The sequence below is a fragment of the Chaetura pelagica genome, unplaced genomic scaffold (assembly GCF_000747805.2).
Source record: "Chaetura pelagica isolate M959 unplaced genomic scaffold, ChaPel_1.0 scaffold37, whole genome shotgun sequence".
Taxonomy (NCBI): domain Eukaryota; kingdom Metazoa; phylum Chordata; class Aves; order Apodiformes; family Apodidae; genus Chaetura; species Chaetura pelagica.
Genome location: NW_009954567.1, coordinates 2,219,505 through 2,243,318, shown reverse-complemented (window position 1 = coordinate 2,243,318; position 23,814 = coordinate 2,219,505). Strand labels below are relative to the sequence as shown.

Genomic DNA, 23,814 nt, shown 5'->3' with positions numbered 1-23,814 from the left:
GTATGAATTTTATAGTTTCACCTGACCTTATAAAAAACCCCAATACCTCCAGTATATATTAAAATTGTTTTCAGACTCTTGCTTGGAACAAGATGTTCCATCTAGTGACTCTGGTACAGAAATGTGTAACTGAAAATAGCCTTTAAATAGGAAAAAGAGTTTAGAAAAAGCACACCACATGATATGGCAATTGGAATTTTTATGTCCTGTGAACTCTGTCCTATGTGCTTAAAACAAATTGTAGATTAATTTATATTTATTTTTGGCTTAGACAAGTGAATAGATTAGTTTGTCTGACAGAAGCATGTCATATTTATTCTGCAAAACTGTTCAGTTACTTTTGAAATTTTCAAAGAAGTACTAAAAATTATTCTGTTGTCTTATAGTGGACTGAATAACTGAGTAGACTGCAGCTCCCTCTTATTGGATGAAAGTCTGTCATGGGGTTTAATGTGTTTAATGTGCAAGCCAAAGTTATGACCGTTTTAGAGCACATGAGCACAAGAAGCTGACAGTCTTTCTCCAGTTTGTTGTAACTGATGGAAAAAAATAAATTAAAAAAAAGCATACAAGACTTACAAAATTGTAGGCCTTGAAAAGAGTATTTTAAAACAGTTTTTCCAGACCTTAGCCTTTTACTTGAAATAAATAAATTATATTCGTCACACTCAACATCTAATTTTTCCCTTTAAATCCAATAATGATTGCCATACACAAAATGGAGATGTCTGCTTGGGTACAGTACTAAGTATATCAAGACCTTCTGATAAGTGGAGATAATAGGTGTTCATTTAACCCTTCAATTGCCAGGTATTTAATATGAAAAACCAAAGCTCAAAGTCTGAAAATAATTGCAGATTAGTACAATAGGCTATTTAAAAATCTCTGCATGCATACATAGCAGAAACGTGATGTTCTCTGAAGATTTAAGCTGATGTTCTCTTCAAGGAAGGACAGATTGAACAAATTGCCATGATAAAAGAGCTAGAGGGCATTAAGTCAGCCAGTGCCTTCTTCAGCTGTGTCCCATAGCTACAGGGCCAGAGAAAGAACAAAATCCATCCTGCAGGGACTTGTTCAGTGCCAGAATACTTTTAGGATCATTTTCAGCAAACAAATTACACAGTGGGAAAAGGTTCTCATTTTATGATTGTGCAAGTAGACAAAGTATGTTGGCTTTTTTTTTTTTTTTTCTTTTCAGCTGGCCAACCCTTCTCCTTACAAATATTTGTAACAAGGTTGTGCATTTTAAACATATCTTTTCTATCCTGCCTTATTGTGGCTTGAATTCAGAAGGATTCAAGACAATCCAAAGCCTCCTCTGAAATTTTTAAATACACTGCGTAGCTTAAGAACTTAACTTTGCATATCTATGGCTCTACTTATGACTTTAGATCATCATATTTATACAACAATGCTTGTCCCATTCCCTGAAGGATTTGCTCAGACCTCCTTTTGTTCAGTTTGACACTACAAATTATTCTACTAATTATGCAAAGAATTAGGGAACACACAAATGCAAATAAAACAGATCTTTCGTAGGAGGACTAAGATATTTTGAAATTAGTATTTGAAGGTAACATATGGGTCTTTTTCCAAAATTATTACTGCATTCCTACACAGAGAAACTGGGGGAAGTAGAACTGTTAAGTAGAATGAAGAAAGATATGTTACCAGTTTAAAGTCTGTCATAACAGGCATGTAGAAGTTTTCCAGCATTTTTGTTGAACTATCTTTGTTAAATCAGAAATGCATGTAACCCAAAGTGCTACCTTCTGGAAGACAAGAGCACATGGGTATATGTGAGCTTTGAAATAAGGGAATAGATGGAGTTTATAGGGAAAAGGAGTCTGGGGTTGCAGCGACCAAAAGCTGAGTACAGGTAAGACAGTGAGTGACAAGACAAATCTGACTCCTGACAGAGTTAAGAGGTGTTAAAAAGAACAAAGATTATTCATTCTACTCAGCATTTGCAAGGCTTTTGCTCTGTTTTGCATGCTATACTTTTAAGAAAAATTAGAAGGATTATAGAGGACAGAAACAAGACAGAGCAGAGCTTTCAAAATTTGTGATCAAATATTAAATAACTATAATTCTGATTTAGAAAGGGATATCCAAAGAACAACATGTGAACAGAACTCTAGTATGTCAAAAAACATATACAAACTAAAGCTGGGTAGCCCATAGGAAATTGAGAATACTGACAGTGGCCCATGGGGAGTGCCTAGCACAGGATGATGAATGAGATAGTCTTCAGGGGTTCTCAAAGCCCCCCTTGGCAGGGAGAATTTTGATTTCATGCCAGATCTTTCTTGGTGATGTAGTTGACAGGCTTGACTTACTGTGGTTCAGAATATCATTCTCTATGGCAAATCAGTTTGCTGCATTTCTTATTGTTGTGACCCAGATATACATCAGCATTCCTCTTTGTGCTTTGCAGATGTGCTATGTACACCCTATTACAGAGAAAAATTCTTCATTTGAGCTACATTTGAAAACATGCTGAGTCTCTGAAATCTCCAAACTTTCCAAGTCCTTTTATTCTAGCAAAATACAAACCCAAGATATTTGACTCAAATTTAGGGTCCATGCTCAAAAAATGGAATGATGTGGTAACGTGGGTGAAACAGCCCTATGCCCCTAAATTAACCCCAAATCTCCTTATCCATAGAATGCAAATACATAAGTATTTGTTTAACTAGCTATTTAAATACTGAGTCTTGACATTGCAATCCAGAACATACCCAGTATTTGTACATGACTTCTTCATGGAACAGTGAGCAATCATAAGTCCAAACCAAAATACAGCACGGCTAGGATTCCATACTTTTTAATTCAGCCTCTTAAAGCCTTGGCATACACTCTAAGTCCACAGTTAAAAGGTACAGGACATGAAGGAGAGCAGTTCATTCCTCTGTATAATGACTGTGAAAGGTTCCTATTTCTTTTATTTGATTATAAATAGAGCCTTGGTGATTGGCTTAGACTAATACTTGCTTTAAATTTAGGAGAGATTGATTCCATTATAACTAACTGAACGTAGTGTTTAATCATCTATATTTACATGGGTCTGAAGGGCCAAAGACAAATTAACATTGATTAATATGCAATATATATAGAGAGTAAACAGATTTTTAAGAGGCTGCAGATGCTAGATATGAAGAGATAGAGAAAACTGACTGGACAAGAAATCAAAAGATATATAAAAAAAAACCCCAGTAGTGACCTGAGCAATTACCAAGACAAATGCTTAATGATGAGTTCCAAAACTCCTTCTAAGTAGTTTACTAAACACAAAGTAGATGTTTTTCAATTTCTGTATCATAAAATAATAAGCAGTTTTAAAAATAACACAATTAATATGTCTTGTCTTTTGACCAAAATGTTGAAGAGTATTGAATAAGACCTAAACAGTATACTGATAGACCAACAACTCTAATTAAAGAATATTGAAAAATAAATAGCTTACAAATAAATATGCCCACGTACAAAGATGGCATACTGGTCTCCTCATGATATAAGTAGAAATAACCTATGATTTGTTTTACACTGATTGTTATAAGACATTTTCCAGAGACATAGTTAGAGAACACTCACTACTTTCAGAAAAGGAACATAAATTAATTTCACCACTTCTTCTTGAACTGTGCGCCCTGCACTGAGACTCTGAAGAACTTCCATTACAGGTTGAAATGCTTCTGAAAGTTACCCTCACTAGTTACCCAAAGCAATCCACAGGCCTTGATGTTTACTCATGACAGTGGCCTTCTTCTAACTCTGTCAATAGAAGTCTATTTACACCACCTTCTCAAGCTGAAGTTTAAGATGATCCTTGGTGTCCCAAACTAAATGTAAGGCAGGGATATCTGAAAAACACTGTATTCACCAATACGGCTGAAGAGGTCTTGGCAGAATTTTATTTGGTGAATCACCTATTTCTTTTATTTGACATACTGTCAGTGGTAGTATCTTTCAGTAAGCTGATTTATCTTAATGCAGTTAGACTATTTTTGATTAACACTAGGGTACTGTATGATTAAGACATTAGTACGTCTATTGGATTCTTACACAGAAGATCACTTTTTACATAATTATTAAGTCCTTTATTAAAAGTGAGATATAGAATAGATATATGTATTGTACCAGAGTAGGAACAGTTTCCATCTTGCAGCAATTGCTTTGTTATATTTTACTCTGAGACCCATTTGGGAAATTTTAAATTGCCTTTATGGTCAATATTTAAATAAACCAACAAAAAAAATTATATAAAATAGTATTTCTATAAAATATTGGCAGCATTCAGAATGTCCTTAATCAGGTATCATGTCCATGCTTTTTTGCAGATAAACAAAGGTATTTTACAAGGTTTTTTCATTGTCTCGCTCTAGTGTCTTCCCCTTTGTGTTCTTCTGCCATACATTTTGTATTCCAATCTTCCCAAAGTCCTACTGTCTCAACAACAAAAAAAGAAATGCAAGGAAAAAAAATTAATGACCTTTCAGATATTTTTAGAGAAAATATTTTAATGTGTGTAGAAGTGTGTGGAATATGCAGAGAGCTCTCTAAAGTAAGTGTTCTGCCTCACATGCTTTTATCAGATGTGTGGAGCAACAACTTAATGCAATAGAGAAGATGGCAATTTATGCTTTAATGGTTTTATTGAATGCCATTTGCCTCTATTGACATACATATATTACTCTCTATAAAATACAATATCCGTCCTAGCCTGTGTAAAGAGCAGAGAACAAAGAACAAAGAAGAATACTTTTCTGTAAGAGCTATTTGTTCAAGTGCTGCTTGGCACCACTCACAATACCACTAAAAATGTGCTACTGAGACACCTGCATTAACAGTTTAAGTATTAACCACCTCCTATTTACTTTTGTTGTCTCCATTGTCACAGTGGAAAGAAAGCAGCATGTGGTGTGTGCGTGTACACATGTGTGTTAAAGTTCAAACTATCTCCCAGGATATGAAAAAAACATTCAGCCTCACAAAACAGGTGTAAGCACAGCAGAGATTTATGGGAGAAGGGATTGGTTACCTTGGAAACAGGTCTGAATTCTTTCATCAAACAAGATGCTAAGTGTTGACCTATTTCCAACTGCTGTGTATGGATTTAAGGTGGAATTTCGTGCAAAGCTCATATAAAAAGGTCCTCCTATCAACACTCAGTATTTGTGTACTGTCTAAATGCATTACTTTGCTTCTTTTACACTTCTGAACATTTACAGTGAGAAAGATAATTGACAAATGAAAAGCAGAAGTGAAGAAGGATGTGATAATCTTGACAAAAATTTGTTTACAAGATATTTGTAGTACTTGTGAACACTTTAAAATCTTTTAGCCAACATACTATAATCTTTATAATAAGTACATAATGAATATAGGTTAACAGTAGTTTATGGCAACAAGCCACTCTCCATCCCATTGCATAAGTTACAGATCTGAAATCTGAGATAAGAGTTCCACTAGGTATTTAGCATTATTTTGTCTTCCACAACCTCAGCTACAAGAGTTTGTTTTATTTTTGTAAGAACTGACATTTTTGCTTGTAAGCCTATTACAACTGGCACTCAGTTCTGATAGACCCTTTAATGCAGAGCATTAACAATAGAAAGGTAACTGTGACTAAATCAATCTACTTTCTCATCACATCCAATAAACTTCAAGCTATAGGAAAGTGAAAACAGAAAGAATCATTAATGTACAGATAATAAACACACACAAACACAGATAGAGAGCATCTGTACTGTACCATGTGTTACTAATTTAGGGATCCTCCAAGGTTGTCTGGATGTCTAGGCAATACAATGCAACTCAGCATCTCACAGAGATGTGATATCAAATCCCAGAAGCTGTCAGGTTGCCTGCCTGGTGTAAATACCAATTATCATCTGGTCTGAACTATTTTGGGTGAATTTCTCTCTGTTCCTTGGCACCATGGAAAGACCAAGCTGAGTAATGAGCAGAAAGAAAGTAAAGCAAAAAACTCACAAACTGAAATTCAGCTGAGCCTGATGAAGAAAATAATTGGAAACTGCATAAACCAATACTATGAAAACAGGATTGGGCTGCATTCCAAATCTAGTTCACATCATCATCTCATTAAGTGATTTTTACAGCTATACTTAAGTGCATTGTATATGTAATATTTTTTGAAACCTTCCATTTTTTAGAAATTTCCAGTGAGAACAAGTGGATTCATTTATGATGGGGTATGTTTCTTGACAGAAATATATTAAAAGCTATATATTTGCAGCACTATGAATACCTAGATTTTATTTATCTTAATATTTTTTGGTAAGGGTCTGAAAACATTTAAAGACCAAAAAAAGGTGTGAAGGTACCTCAGAACATAAACCTGTGGAAACAAACATATATGGCAAGCCACATAGTCCCTTTCACCATAAAGTCTCACCAGTTTTAAGAGAGATCAAAATATTTTCTTCACTCTGATATTTTTTCCCACAGTTCTTACTTTGGTAATAATATTCTTTGTGAGATAAAAGAGAATATTATTGAACTAACTGAAATATTTTTATTTACTTTGGCCACAGAAATGGGATTTGCCCAGCCCAATGATGTAGCCAGCCACAGGTAAGATAGGATAGGCTCCCTGCCTGTATACAGGGACCTACCAAATGTTGGATGTGCTTTGCTCAACAGATACTCTGGTGTTTGTTGTGTTTCTGATTTATACTATATTTGCCACTTGCTCACTAAATTACAGATACATGACTACATTGTGTTGTGTTTAAATAAGTGGATATTATTAATTACCTGCTGCAATGAATTAACACATAGAGCAAAGCAAGAAATGTCTGGAGGAATAAACAAGCTCAGCTCCTGTGTATTTTATTTCATTTTTCATCTCTACAGTTTAATGTATGTCAGGAGACATACCTTCTGACATTATTTTACTGTTAAAATGACATTTTCTTAGAATTTTTCTGGAGTTTGTTTAAAACTTGACAGGCTTATATTCTTGAACGACACCCCATGGATGCCTAAAGCTCTGCTGACAATGTCAAGGATGCCAGTGCTCCAGGAAGCTTGGCCAGCCCTAGCATGTGCCCTGGATAAGCAGACAGGTTCCTGCAGCTTCTAAATACATCAGCTTGCTCTGGCTTTAAATTGCCCCAGGCCTGGAGGCTGAGCAATACTGCTCTTCCATATCACGTTGAACTAGCACAAAATGTGCACCCTTTGTCAGTGAAGTCATGGGGAGTTTCCCAAAATGAAAAATGGCTGGAATGAGTACAGCCAATGCTGATGGCCTGATGAAAGCTTGTCAGAATACAGCCAATGCTGATGGCCTGATGAAAGCTTGTCAGAATCACTTTATATTTCTATATTCTCCTTCAAAACAGTGAAATACTTCTCACTACTTTTTCCTATCCTTTTTGTGCATGGTTCTCACTATTCACACTCTTATAGCAATTTAAATCAGACCTTCTATTTTGCATTCATGTTTTTTTCTTCTTAATTATAATAGTCATCTCGCCAAAAGCCAAAGCCCAAACTAATAATCTACGTCCCACAAATGTCCTAATTTACACCCTTATGTACACAGAAAAAAACCCTAACAAACAAAAAAATAACAAAAAAAATTGTCACCTGATTCAACAGAAAAGATTCCATATCATTTTCTTCTCACCTTTTTCTTCTTTCCTGCTTGTCTAAATCCTAAGCAAAACTGAAAGTCATTACTAGCAGACTTCACTGTTAAGACTCAGAAGGAAACCATGTATTCCACAGTCAGGTACATATACATTCTTTACAGAAGTTCTTTCTTTGCACTCCATTAGTTTCCTTCAGTATTTTATGAATGCAGAATTAAAAAATAAATTAAAAAATAACAGGAAATGGTAATACAAATTAAAGCTAAAAATGCTGATTAACACCTGAATATTAAATAAGCAATACTCCAAGCATTCATATTTTTCAGGTATTTAATTAGGCATGAATCACAGATTTAATCCTTTATGACCTTAACTATAGATGAAAATGAAAAATACATTTAAATACTGATTTTTAATAGAGGACTTCAGCTCTGTCTGCAGCAGGTTCTTATGTGTATGAAATGGATGGCCATGGATGTAAAAGAGGAAAAAATAAAAAATGAGAGCAACGAGGGTAATGAATCAAGTTTTTGATTAAGTATACCTGCAAAAGTGAGACAGTGCCCTCAGCATAAAAAAATCTGCAAAAAGCAATACACTATAAATGAAGGTAATGAAATCTGTATTAACTGATTGATTAATAATGCTTAACAGTGAATACAAACACTTGGTTTCTATGAGCATTTCCCTCCCCAGGATGTATTGAATGTATTGAATTTGTTTTTCTGTTCAAATATTACAACAGAAGTATGGAGTGCTGCGTTTCCTGGAGTTTTTAATTAATTTTAATATCATTTATCCCTAATAAAAATACTTACATATATTAAAATATCAAAATAGTTACTTTATTATGCCTTTCTCCTCCTTGTAAAATCTTTAGTCCAAGTCCATCCAAATCTAAGAAGGATCAGTGTTGGCTCCACTACAAGAAAGCACTATTAACAGGGTACATAAAAAGCATAGGGATTATAGAAACAAATTGGACATGCACATACATCATACAGTAAGACAACTAAGGATTCAAGTGTTCTGCTAAATTAGAATGAATCTACATTATAAGTTGCCTTCAAAGGTTTTGCAACTTGATTAGTTTTAATTCACTTAATTTTTATTAATTTGTCCAATGACTTTATAAAAAAAAAAAATAAATCTAGGAACTGGTTTCAATATACTGTATTTTGGTAAGACTGCTGCACATCAAAAGACCTTTTCCTTTACAAAGGCAAAAAACACCTGCATATAATAAAGCAATGTCAGGGACCCACACAATCGGTGGAATTCTACAGTAGCATTTTAATCCAATGTGCACACACAGTGCAACTTTACCTTTCAAAAAGCTTCCCCATTTCTACCTGACTGGCTAGGTACAGACAAAGGCTAGCAAGGTCTGTCCATGGCTAGGGAATAAACTGACTGCATATGAGACAGCTTTAGTTTGGAAGCCATGAAAGCAAACTTGAGCACTGAAATACAAACAACCTTAATCTATCCAGTATTTTAACATAACCCTTTACTTTCATAACCTTTCTGCAACTCATGGGATCAACTCTAGTACTTTAAATGCGTCCTTCAGAAAGCATTGTGGGTCACCAGTCATGCTCAGGGAGAAGAGTTGCCCATATAAGTGGGAACAGCAGTGCTTTCCAAGCCACCCCAGCACTTCCTGGATATCATAGATCTATGCTGTTTTAAACTGAGTGTGCTTTTAAAGTGCATCCGAGTCCTTAGTGCTCAGGAAACAATGTTGTGAGGAAAGCTTCAGCTTTGTGCTGTGATCAATATTGAAATACTCTTGGTCTTTTGCTGCACTGTTCTCAAGGTAACCTTTGCTGTCAGAGAAGTCAGATTCAGCAGTTTATTACATGAAATCAGAATGAAATGCAAAAGAATGGCTTCAGAGGCTTTCCAGCAATATGTGTTTCAATGAATGGGGTCTGGTGGTCTCTAAGTGAAAACAGATCTATTCCAAGTTTATTTAAATATATTTTACAAAACTCCTTCTAGTTTATGAGGTCCTTTCAGTCTGCAGCATTCTCCTTCTTCATAGTAAAAGCCTTTTCCCTTTCTCCTTTATCCCTTCCTATGAAGACTTTTGCTAGATAAATGAACAAGGGATAAACCCCATTTTTAGAAGTCTCAAGAAGAATCTAGTGTTCTGGATTCTGGAGAACCAAAAAACACCAACAAAAATGAGGATGTCAATAGGGTAGAAGGTTTGGAAGATAGCCACAGAGAGTGAGAAATGCTTTTTAAAGAGCTGCAGTAGAGATGGAGACAAATCAGCATGAGGGGATGTATTAATTAAATAAAGATCAATAGAGAAATACCAGATGAAGACAAGCTTTCAGCAGCAGTTCCCCAGTGATTTTGGTGTGTCAGCCCTCCTGCTCCATTCCAGTCACAGTCTGAAGACAGGTGTTCAAGCTGTGGGGGGATGATCCATGCTGCCTCATTCCCACCCCTCACTCAGCTACCTCTGATTTGTGGCATTTTCTGGTTCCTGCAGGAACCTGCAATACCTTCTGCAGCCCTGTGACTCCCACACCCACTTGAGGGCTGTGCCACTCAGCAAGAGCTGCTGCCTTTCACCTACTGCAGAAGATGACTTGAGGAAAACTCTGAAAGATGTCTGATCACTTTCCAGTCCTTCTCTATGAAAAATACATCTGTTTTGCAACATAACTTCCACTCTTGACAGACACCTTTGATTCTCCTTGTCTGACTTGGAGGGTATATTTCTTTTTTTCACATCGTATATTTATAAACTGCTTTTCTGTGCATTTTGGAATCTCACCATCCTCCCAAAAAAGGGGACGTTTGCTATCTCTGTCAGCAAACTCTGCTGCGTAGGAGAGCACTTTTAGTGTCTTTGAGAACAACAGTTTTGTCACCCTGTTGCATAGCTCCCTTTTGCCTCCTAAACATTTCACATTAAGCTGGCAGGACAGCTCTTGTAGGCTCTGACTTGATTTTCCTTGCATTCCTTTATTGGGAAAGAAATAAATTTTTAATTGTAGAAGTGAAATTAAAACAAATAGAGCTTTTGCTCAAGCTTTTCAGTTTAGTTAATGTTACAAAAGAGCTTGCAACATATCCCAAATGTATTAAAAATATTAGCCCTTGAAGTTCACTCCTTTGGGAGAACAAAAATTAAGACAAATAATTATTAAAATTTGAAAACGTTAACTTAAATATGAGGAAAATATTAGTTTTCTTAGCAACACACTGGCTCCAGAAGACTGTTTAAATGTGGTAGACAATATGAAAAACCTTTTAAAAACCTCAGATAAACTCAGAGTTCCCCTCTAGCCATTGTACTCATGCTTTTGTTCATATATCTAAGCTTTCACTGCAGTAACTACGCCAGTGAAGAGTCTCCATGGAGACGGAAGTAATTTTAAACACCCATGACTTTTCAGAACATTAATGGCTCTTAACAGATACTGTATGAATTTTCAGCTAATGGCAACATTCCTGATCATTATTGGACACATCTGTATTTTCTGGAATCTTCTCACGTGAATACGTGCATAGACAACAAAACTCTAACAAGCATTTATATTTAAGGTCAACTAACCGGTACTGACTTACCTTGATCTATGAAGAAAATGTCTTTAAGTCTGCCTAGAAATAGAATTTTAACTGCTATGTTAACTGTTCAGCATTTTTGGCTTAATAGCTCAGAAAAAATGTAGATTATAAAGGCTGTACTGAATAAAGAGAGAGGCTAAAATGGCTGATTTCAATTGATGCATCTCAAAACATAATATAAAGTGATAGTTTATATTTGTTTCAACTTTACGACAGCTTACACACATGCAATTTTAAATTATGTACTCTCTTTATTTTTTTATTGATTTAAAATTCTAGATGCAGATTTCAGGTTTCCTGTGTGTGGCTTGGGTCTTTATGATGTGTTTGCCAATTCTCTTTTCCCAGCAACCAAATTTGAAAGGACTGATATTAAATATTACATCAAAGGGAGGTTTGCAATCCCATCCTTTCTGGTTCATGCTGTTACATTAAGTTCTATTATCTCCTTGTTTGTAGTAAGGGAACTGTAATATGCAGGCTGCTGTCACGGATTGGCAGCACCTGAGTCCCATTCCTTCCTTTCCTAATTGCTTTGAAACAGAATTTGTTTGTTGTTTGTTTGTTTGTTTGTTTCCCTTTATTTTTGCTTCCTTTAGTACTGTTTGCCTCTGCTAATATATACACATAGCTAAGTGCAAATTTCATGTGTTCAATTTACATGGATTTTCTACAGAGTTTTTCCATCCAGGAACAACAGGATAAACCACTCCACATGAGCGATGCTACTTTTGTTGTTTACTGTATATCTGAAAGGCTAGTTTAAAATGTAGATATAGAAAAACTGGAGACATCATGCAGATATGCCTTTGTCAAACTGGGCCTGGAATCAGTTTTGTATTTTTGGTTTTTGAAGGGAGCCATTCCCTACCAACTATTTTTAATTGATACAACACTTCCTTTTCACTTGCTATGAACAAAGCACTGTAAATAGAGATTTATCATGCAAGTGACAGGAGACAATTAAAAATAAAATACATTGATTTATTCTTCCCCCTGGAGTATGTGCCTCTTATGATGTGAACTCACACCAGAGTGTGTTTGCTGCAAGTAGAGGGGAGCGGGGAGCTTATGACAGCCTTCCCTGCTGTGAACAGGGACAGCTACAACTCCTCTTGTGATTTCATGTGTAAAACTGGAACCTGTGGGAGATTTTTTTAATCAGCTTGTGACCTCCTGGGCTCACTGTGTTCACTGCCAGTTCTGCAAGAGTATCACATGATGTCTGCAGAAACCAGGTACTGTATTTTGCAGCCTATTTAATAAATACACAAAACCAAATACAAGTCAGGTTTTCTGTCCTACTTATTATCCAGAAAGAGAAGGCCACTAATGCCTCTTGCATTGTGGGAAACATGAGTGATCACAGAGTAGAAGTTGAACCTCCAATGTGGATTAACAGGCTATTTTTAGAATATTAGTGGTTGAAAGGGACCTCCAAACATCATCGACTCCAGCCCCCCTGCTGGAGCAGGACCAAAATACCACACACAACTAGGGCAGATTACTCAGAAAGGCATCCAGACAGGTCTTGAAAGTCTCCAGAGAAGGAGACTCCACAGTGTCTCTGGGGAGGCTGTTCCAGTGCTCTGCAACCGTCAGAGTACAAAAGTACACCCATTTTTGCTTATCCAGTGGTTATGCTAGCCATATCACCAGGCTTTGGGAGCAGGGGGTACCAGTCACACCTGCATAAAAGAAACATTTCCTGATGTAAACTCATTCCTGAGGCTGCAGCTTTGGATTTTTTTTAATAACAATCAGATAGAGATAGGTTGTAGTGCTTTTAGAAGTCTGCTGAATTTGTATGAGACACATTTTCTTCAGAAAATAACTGTGTCCTGAGCTTCCTAAGAAGCTGAAATACACATTTTCAAGTACCATGCAATCTGCTCTGGCAGTCAGCTGGAATCTACCACCATAAGAGTTTTAAGATCTGTTTTAAGTTGCTCTTCCTGACTTCCTTGAAACTGAAATTTCCAAAAGTTACATTGTTTGTGCCCTGATGTTCTCTATGTAGATTTGGCAGTGTGTCAAACAACAAATGACTCAAAAAGTAGACTTTTTTCTTTTTTTTTTTTTTTATTTAAAAAAATGTTGTTAGGCATTCACTATGAATGTCTTGGTTTCATAGTCAAGGTCTTGCAATATTCTGATGCTTCATTTGCTGGCCAGATCTGAATAGCATTATGTTTCATTTTTAAAATAACCACTACTACTTGATTACTTTGCCATGCTACTTTGCAGTTTTTGATTAAAAGTCAGAGTATCTGGCACTTTTTCTGCTTGATCATAGGGCTGAATTCCAATAAAACTTATACTCACCCACATATAGCCTATATCTCACATAGCTATCATCCTTTAAAAACTGCCAGTGCTTGACACTCTCAACAAGCTATGTTGAAATCATATGCAGATGAAAGGGTGAACTAAAAGCAGAGGAGCTACCAGGGGAAAGGAAGTGGTCTGAGGAGAGCAGAGGTGAGGGAGATAATGAAGGAGAGGGAACTCAGTTAAACTTCTTCAGACTTCCCACAATGCTATACACTGCTTTGCTGCTGACTCATAAAATCTTGGTTTTGTGGGGTTTTTGAACGAATACTCTCCATGTTGCATGAATGAAATTGAAGCTTTCAGTGCTACTGACATGTAACCTGAGCCACAGAAGATAACTTCAAATCTGAAACCCCTCAAAGGAACAGCTCTGTCAGTGAATCACAAGGTTTGGTTTTGGTGCAGGGTCCATTATATCCTCTGAAGTTAAGAATAACAGCATTGGAGTACACAGAAAAGTAAATCTGCTGTAACTTGAGCTGAGAGTAGGAACTGTTTAGAGACATAACCGTGTCACTGATAAGATTCACATGTTATTAGCTGGCAGCAGAACTTTCATTTGGAAATGCTGAGTGACAGTGTACCTTTGTCAACATGTACTGTCACAGGCAGATAAAAAGAATATAGGACTTATTCTCCAGCCAATAAAAAAGATCATTACCACAAGATTTTATTATACCTATTACTAACAAAAATAAATATTATGAGTTGATGATAACATGCCAGGTTTTGTTTCTTTTGCTACTGGCAATAGCTCTCTATAAAATAAAGAGACAGACTAGACCAAATATTGGAATCAGTCTTTCATATAGCTGCTTTAGCATAGGGTTATATTACTATCCTTCAATGTATCTTCCTAATAAACTCCAGCAGCTCACTACTGGCCTCTTAGAAGCACTTTCCATTTTAACTTTTTTTAAAAAGAAAAGCATAGGAGAAAACAAACAAAATTGAAAATCTCATTAAGAGTAACTTAGCACAGTCTAATTAATGGATAGCAGTTCAGCACAGCAGCATTTAGATGCTAATCTGATAATGTGGTTTGCTTTCATCTACCTCAGTGTAACCCTCAGTGACTGCATATGAAGAAGAGCAGAAGCTGGTACCAAATGGAAGACAGTTCTCTGAATGGCTAAGTATCTTCATCAGCCATGCAATGAAACTCCACTGTGAAATTTCCAGTCCAACATAGTTAGTTAATGCTCACACTATTTTATCTGCACTATTATTACTAGTTACTGATGTTCAGTTACTAGCTGAGAAACAGCAGGCTATAAAATAGGTATGTTCTGTTTCTTGCTATGTGACCATAGAGAGCAATGAGCAAAAACTTATGAACAAGAGGATAATTCTGCCACATACACTCCTATTAATTAGAACTGAAGTATGGGGATAGTGAAGCCAGACCCCTCATCTTGCCAGTTGTAGACAGTAGCCAAGCATGATTTCCTAGTTTGTCATATTTTCCCAAATAAAGGTTTTGTGGTTTCACATCAGACAGGACTATCACAGTTTTATGAGTGAGGAAAAATGGCCTAGGAAAGGAAGTGATACAGCCTTCCTTACAACCATCCAGCTCTAAAAAGAAGAAAAGTTAATCCCCAGAACTCTAACCCTTATCTGTAGGGGTAGGGGCTATAAAGGAAATGCAGTCACATTCATGATTAGCTACCAGTCTGCAGCTGGTGCTAACAGAGAGGCTGCAAACCATGGTGCTGCAGTAAGTCACATTTAGTTATTGCCAACAGTAGTCCTAGTTAATTACCATGTGAGCTGGGAAAAAAAGAAAAAGCCAAAAAAAGCGCAGCAGTTATTTAAGCCACTCACTAGGCCAGTTAGGTTGATGCAAAGGGTGATTTAATCTTGCTGGTGAATTCCTGAAGCATATGACTGGTATTAGCTCCAGTAAGGAGCTCCATTCAGCACCACTGATTGAGCAGGCTCTGAGTGAGTGGTTCTCATCAACAACTCCACAGCTGCACTCGCCAATCTCAGATTTGAGAGAAAAAGAAGACATGGAGCATCATGAGAGAATTAATCCAGGCATTATTTATTTCTTTTTTTTTATTTGTCTTGCCACTGGCAGCATTAATATGGTTTGATGCACCTGAGGACAGCTGAATAAATGCCCTTATCCTGACTGGCTGCCTAATCCCTAAGAAAATGGCCCATCTATGTCGAGAGAGGTTCAAGGGGGGTGTAGGACCTTCTGAGGAAGTGGTTCATCCCACAGAAGTGAAAGGAGCAAGTGTGAGTAAGGGTCAATCAGACCAAGAACAACACACAGAAAATTTAAGTTCCAAAAGTGTGTTTCTTTCTGCAGTTTAAGAAAATAAAAATGGGAAAGAATGAACTATGTAATGAAAACTTAACAACAGTCTTTCCTGATTAACTGTTACAAGGTGAATCATTTTTTACAATAAATCTACTGGAAATATTTTATGATCAGGTTTGAATTTTTAAATAAAAGTGTTACTATTTTCAAGACAAAAAAAAAAAAACATTTGGATAAGGATTGGCATAAATTTCCGTGAGTAATATGAATATTTAAATTCAGCATTTAATAGAAAGAAAAGGAAAATAAAATATGTTCATCAAAGCAATGTTGTCCAGGCTACTCTGCATGTTATCAGGAAGAGACTTAAAAAAACAGGCATAAGCCCTTTTTTGTTACTGAGAGTTTTCCAGGCAAACCTAAAGTCATGTATTTGGCAATGTCAGTGAAAAGAGAGGGTAATACATTACTGTCTGGCACATCCAAAACTTCAAGCAATAAGTAAATAGTTTGGGTGACAATATTTTTTGTTGGTCTGTCATGAGTGATCTGCTAAAAATAATAGAAACCTGTTATTATTATTAATTTTTTAAAAATATATTTATTTTTTTTTAGGAAGACTCAGTTGCTCCTTAAATCTCTACACATATGCCCCAACCTTGGGTATGAAGTGTGGGAATAGTCTTTTTTTTTATATGGAAAAAGTCTCTATAGTATTTTTAGGAGTTGGTCTGGGAAACTGAAAAGCATGTCGGTGGTATCACCTAGCACCAGTTTAGCATTTGTGAGCAAAAGCTTGACAATAGACTTTTGAGGGAAGAGGTAAGATGTCACGATAGAGAACAAAGTATTCCCTATGCAGGTTATTAAATCAGGAATTCTGTACAAAACCAATGGATGAAAAACAGGTAAAGAAACTGACTTGGAATGGAGATTTTTCTTTAAATATTTTAAACCACATTTGTTCCACCAAGAATAACTTATTGATAAATGTCTTGACACTATTTTGAGTGAGATTTTTTTAAAAGAAAAAAATATGTAATTTTTTGCTGGTCTTAGTTCTTACAAGAATAAAAGTAAAAAGAAAAAGCAAAAATAATTTAGTGTAATTTTGTGCATAACGGAAGTCCATTTCCAATAGTAAACATTAAAAGGGAAAACTGTAATTTTCATGTAATTGCAACGCCTAAAACATATCCAAATTGTAAAATATGTTTTTGTTTTGTCTATTTAAATCTATAAGAATGCCGGCCCTCTTTTCCCTTATGTTCATCCATTGTGCAGAAGAAAGACTGAGACATAAATGAAAAAATATCAAACTGTGATTATTTTGAAATATTCATCCTTAAATTTCACCCTCTTCTCTTCATAGAATATAATTTGTGCAATATTTGTGTTTAATTCTTTTGTTTTAAACAAAACTACTCACTAGCATGCAACTTCTTGCACCTGCTTGGTTGAAAACTGTATTTATGTCAAAAAAACAGACAGTCTGCTTAAATCTCTGGCCACAGCATGCTCCACCAGAATATTTTTCTGGGTGTTCAAAGCTGCATTGCTGTTTGGATGCTGCTGTCAGCTGCATGGCAGATTCTCAGTTTGTGCATGGACAGCCACAGGACACGATGCAGCTCATGTCCAGAGCCCCATGGGACAGAGGCCCTAGGGATCTGTGTCTGGGAAATGCCAGACACAGGTTGTGTCTGTGCTCTGTGCAGCAGAACTGCACAAACTGTGCTGCATGCCGGGTCACATGTTCTGGCAAAGAGGGATGGAGGCTAAATTTGCCAGATTTGTTCCCTGATATACAGCTAATAACTAATTTTTCTAAAATGATCAAACTAAGCACAGTATTGAGAGGTAAAAGAAAAAGAGCCTGTCTGCAGATCAAGCATGTGCTCAGCATGCGTATTTGGCTGAAATTTTAGAAGCAGAAGCAAAATGAAGCAATATGCTCTTTAGAAGTGGATGTAGCAGTCCTGACACTAAGTTAACAGGCTTAATTTGCTTCTTACACTTTGTCCATTAATATGCTACTGTATTTTCCAAATTTTTAGTCTTAATGACAATTCAAAAAATGCTATAATGTCTCTTATGACTAGACAGACATGATAGAACACAGAAATAAAACTTCTATTTCACCATAGCTGCTAACTTACAGTTCCCTAGATGTGCTAAAAGGATGGAATAAGCTAATCATTTCAATAATTTTTTTCACCATGTGGTCCAGAATGTCAACTAGTATTGGTATATCCAGTAAATCCACCTGCCAAATGCCATGTTGTAGTGAATGCTCATGTTTTTAAAGCCTTACTTCTGAATACTACCTTGAATGTATAGTAGCATTATCACTCTAGAGTTCTGTTTTAAAGCAAGATCAAATGATACGCTGAAGAATTTAATTCCAACTGTTATAGGGAAAAAAAACCCCAAATATCTGGTAATGGCTGAACTCATTATTGTACAGCTCAGGATCTACTCTGGTCTTACCTCATGGATACAGTTTTATTTCTATTGTTTTTGCCCAGACACAACTCCCAGTAACCATTTCCCATGTGTTATGGGCTCAGATGAAGGATACACAGTTTTTCATTCTGTTGGTTTTACTTTGAAATCAACTTGATTTTTATGCTGTTCTAAGCATATTGGTCAGTAGTAAATTCTGCAAATAGTTCTACAGTGACACAGAAGTAAACACTACAGTCCTTAAAATTGCTGAATGCATGTTGTGTCTAAAGCCTGTCTCCTTCATAAAACGGTCAGTTTATGTACCTTCCACCAGCTGATTCCTTCTCACAGGTGATGAGCTTGAGCACACTGATGAAGAGGAACTGTTTAAATGGCACCAGAGAAAAAAAAAAAATCAGAGAAAAAGACGAAAGAGAAGCACTTTTCATGGAATATCCTCTGAATTTCTTAAGATGTGTAACCAAAAACCTTTCTGACAGGGACATTAAAACTATCCATCTTCTCATTTCTGAGAAATACTTTATTTTTTTAAAGAGTGAGGGCAATCAAAGTTCTACCCAGGCTGCTGTCCTCCATGCTCCCATAGGCCTCTGCCAAAAATGCAGGAAGAAACAATTCTGTAGAACTTGACAAGCTTACACATTCAAAGGGTTTTCGGTAACTTCAGCCTTGAGTGTCTCCCAAGGAAGCATCCCTCAATTCAAGACTTCAGCAATACTGAATTATCAAAATTCCCTCACAAGAAAGTCCTCAAACAATGAAAAAGATATTGCTAGACCAAGACTCGGAAGTTGGGACAATGTTTCCAGGCACAGAGGAGAAACTTAAAGCGAGTGTAAACAACTATGCACAATGTGCTCTCTGTCCCTGTCCAACCTTCAGACTCAGCAAAGTATTAAGTCTAGGATTTCAAATTAGAACATAAAAATCCAGGCTTTTAGATTATGGTTTACATTCCTGATTTTCTGACCCAGCTGGAAACACTGCATGAGAAATACCTTCAGTATAAATAATTCTGACTCAAATTCAGTTGTTTTAAGTCTAAAAAAAGTTGTGTTTATAAAAAAATCTTAAAATTCAACTTAAAATTCAACTCATAGGCATTCATTTTCCTGGAACTTCTATAGAACTCAACACACTGAGTTGATAGCATTTGCAAAGATAGTTCAAAGCCTTCATCCTCTCCCTTCTACCATAAGTTAACTACTGCCATAAAGCTAACACATTATGTGGACTGAACCACCAAGAGGAAAGGAGGCATAGTAGCTCTTAGTGAAATGTAATGATAGAAAAGGCTAATGAAGGTAAATGCTGCAGGTGGAAGAATAAAGAGGAATGAATGCAACCATTGTGATGTTATAACTGAACTAAAACAAATACACATTGAAGTGTCATGGAGCCACTCACAACATACACGTCTTTTCCTTTCAGCTTTAATAAGAAGGAATTTTTGAAGAAAATCAGATTCCACTAGGCTAATTACATGAAATATGTGAATGCTGCCTAAAGAAACCAGCTAAATGGGATGTTTTGGTTATTCCTTACTTCTAATTTGTGCCTCAGCCAGGTAGAAAATGATGCCCTACAAGTGGTTCTTATTTACAAGAAATAAATCTGTTTCCAAAATCTGTATCTGTTTAGTTTGGCATGACCTACATTCATGAGACTACTGAGAGGTACATACCTTGCACTTGCAGCATTAGCTGCATTTCTGAAGGAAAAAGCCTTCTGGAAAAGGCAGCTTCAAAATCTGGGCAGAGCTCCATAGAAGATCTGCTGAGTCAAAACATGTTTGATTTGCTGTTTCTGCTAACAGCCCGATATTCAGCACACATTAGCTCTCCCTGAATAAAAACCATAAACTGTTTTTTCAAGTTCTGAAAACCTGTGTCTATAAAGGAGAATACTGTTCAGTGCAGCAACTACTGCCACTGGCATTTTTTTTTCAGAGGAAACACATCCAAAGACTGACCTGAAATGGAAGAGTATTTATCTTGTTTTATCAAAGTTCTTAAAGATTTCGACTAACTGGTGATAGAGTCTAAAGATGATAGAAAAAGGTCCAAATGGTAAAAAATTAAGGACTCATCAAATCTTAGGTCACTCTGAACTGTCAAGCTATACTTATTTAAGCAGCATCTGTTGCAGTGTGTGTGAAACCATACAGGGAACAAAACTATTCTGAGAACACAGGCTAGTTGAACATCCCTTTGGCATAGCAAGTCACAGTGAGCAAGAATGTCTTCCTCAGGTTATCAAGCAAATACTGCTCTCAGATATGTTCAGTTGTCCAAATGCCAGTTGTCTGATCTATACTAGGCATGTAAGCTTACTGATTCTCTAGTAAATGGAAAAAGATGCTCGTAAAAGCAATTTGGTGTAGAGATATAAAAGACATCTGATAGAGACGAGAAGGTGGGACATGCTCTAGAGTTGCCCTTGCCCCTGGAGAAGTGAGAATGATTACTAGCACTAACACAGGATATGTTAGCCAACCCAAGACCCTATTTCTTGCAGAGCAGAATCAAGCCAAGGTTGTGAGCTCTTATTTTCAGAATGCTGCGTGACCAAGCTCAGCATATACAGACAAAAAAACCCTCCAGGTGTAGAGAGGTAATGTTCTCCATGTATTCAGTGACACTTCCTACCAAAATAATAAAAAAAAAGAGTGTGAAAGAGAGAGAGAGACCTTTCTTGGAGAATCTGAAGCTGTGCAACAGTTCCCATTAGAAACAGCCATCACAGCATCACTGCCTTTTACTTTAAGTGAGAAACATTTTTCTGACCTTGCATGTCCTGAAAGAAGCATGCACTAGCGCATATCTTAAAATAAATTTTAAGAAGGCCAAAGAAACACACTGAACAAATCACACAAACTCTGAACAAAATCCTCTCTTAAACACAATTCCCCCACAAGAAGAGTCTGCAAATACAGCACATGGTGCACACATGACAAGTGCTACTCATGTCACTCAGTGCAGTGCTGGGAGGCTCTCAGATACTAAAATGACTTGTAAAGGGAGAGATCACTGAGATTAAATCTAGACCTCCTTTTGGGTCAGATTTATTTCAAAAAAGTCTTAGATTGTTTGGATCCTGACTGACCTATGACTGATTAAAATGACACACTATCATGGAGACATCTTGACATTCACATAACACAAGGTCACAGTAAGTTCTGGCCATTTTAGGTTCTGCTATTCTAATGAAGTTTGCTCACCATTTCTACACTCGAGGTACAAGATGTCAGCATAATGTATAAACCAGCTACGGTTAAAAGCAACATGATAAAAAAAAAAAAGTCAATCTTCACATATCGTATCTCATTTATTTTGTGACATATGGAAATGCTTTCTGGTGCCTCAGTAGTTAATCTCCATATTAGGATTTAGCTACTTTTAGTAATATGAAAATGCACATTTCCTGAAATCATAGAAAACACACTGGTTACAATTATATGTAACACATTTTAAAGTATTTATTGTCTTTCCAGAAAAAAAATAAAAATCCACTGTACATTTGCGTATAGGAATTCCTTGGCACTGTATCTGGAAAGAAGTATTAAAAAACAATTTACACTGGCACATCAGGTGAGCAGTATCAAATATTCTCCATGATATTTAATACAAATTCCAAGTTTTACTTACCAATCCTGCACAGCGTTGAAAGATTCTTCATTTGTGATGTCATACATTAAAATGAAACCCATTGCACCTCGGTAGTAAGCTGTGGTAATTGTTCTATATCTTTCCTGACCTGCTGTGTCCTGAAACAATAACAAATAAAATCTTTACACGCTGCAAATAAATTGATAATTTTAATTTTTTTTTTAAGAGGAAGAAAACTGACATTTACTGTATAGCTCTGCAAACTTACTCATAAACCTCTTCGAGGGGGAGTAAAATGGGAACAGGAAAAAGGAGAAGTCTGCATTGTATCATAACAAGAAGGACACATCAATTCTGTCATGAAGTGAGAGCAGAGAGAAGCAGAAAGACATGGCCCTCTGGCAGGTCATATATCCCGATAAATTCACTAATTCCTTGTCCTGCCTTTTACCTTCCCTTTTTGACAGAGAGAGCAGATAAAATTTCAAGTCCTGGATAAAATACTGGAACAAAATAGCATATGATCATTATGAGATCAGGATGGTTCCTGAAGTTTAGAAACATCCTGACCAAAAAGGCAATGTCTTAATATTCTGTTCTTGTGATTTTAAGCCATTGGGGCTCATGTCAACTTCAGCACCAACACAGATCTGTGCTGACAAAGCAAAAGCTGGAGGGCAGTGCTTTTCCAGCAACTGCAACATCATCTGCACATATTCAATTTTAACAAATTTTAAACTTAATATAATTATTTCAGATTTTTTGAGTGGATAAGGAATAGTTTATTTTGCAATAAAGACTGATTTACTCAAGTTGGCTTCCTACAGAATTGCAGAATACTAGGGTTTGGAAGGGACCTCAAAAGATCCTCTAGTCCAACCCCTCTGCCAGAGCAGGGTCACCTAGAGCACATCACACAGGAATGTGTCCAGGCGGCTTTTGAATGTGCCCAGTGAAGGAGAGTCCACAACCTCCCTGGGCAGCCTGTTCCAGTGCTCTGTCACTCTCACAGGAAAGAAGTTTTTTCTGATATTTACATGGAACCTCCTGTGCTCCAGTTTGCACCCATTGTCCCTTGTCCTGTCACTGGACATCACTGAAAAAAGCCTGACTCTGTCCTCCTGACACTTGCCCTTAACATATTTGTAAACATGGATGAGGTTGCCCCTCAGTCTCCTCTTCTCCAGGCTAAAGAGACCCAGCTCCTTCAGCATTTCCTCATAAGGGAGATGTTCCACTCTCTTCATCATCTTTGTGGCTCTGTGCTGGACTCTTTCAAGCAGTTTCCTGTCCTTTTTGAACTGAGGGGCCCAGAACTGGACACAATATTCCAGATGTGGCCTCACCAAGGCAGAATAGAGGGGGAGGAGAACCTTTCTTGACCTACTAACCACACCTTTTCTAATGCACCCCAGGATGCCATTGGCCTTCTTGGCCACAAGGGCACATTGCTGGCTGATGGTCATCCTCCCATCCACTAGGACCCCCAGGTCCCTTTCTCCTGCACTGCTCTCCAGCAGGTCAGTCCAATCTGTACTGGTACATGGGGTTGTTCTTCCCCAGCTGCAGGACTCTACACTTGCCCTTGTTGTATTTCATTAAGTTTCTCCCCAGCCAACTCTCCAGTCTGTGATAAGCAATGTTTTATTTGGTGTGTTTTCAGAAATGGCTCTGGAGCTAGTAGTATTATGAACAACATAAAAATAGATTGAGTGGGCCTCCTTCTTTACATATGTCATACACCTTGTAAACTGCTAAAACAATAAAAAAGGAGATTCTATATACATCACTTACAGAACAGGAAACACAAGACAATGATTGAAACCAAACAAAGCCTTAAGTAAAATATATGGATTCTGTTCATGCTGGATTACAGCAAGTACTTCTTTGATGTAGTTTCAGTGATCTAAGG

At 36.8% G+C, this 23,814-nt stretch overlaps 1 protein-coding gene across 1 annotated transcript in view; it reads right to left on the bottom strand.

The window, feature by feature from the left end:
* Nucleotides 1–23,814, bottom strand: part of RAB3C (RAB3C, member RAS oncogene family) — a 90,156-nt gene that overhangs the window by 30,578 nt on the left and 35,764 nt on the right. Inside the window, exon 2 of the mRNA XM_010005352.1 lies at nucleotides 21,942–22,060. Coding sequence (XP_010003654.1) covers nucleotides 21,942–22,060 — 119 coding nt within the window. The remainder of the gene's footprint in view (nucleotides 1–21,941; nucleotides 22,061–23,814) is intronic.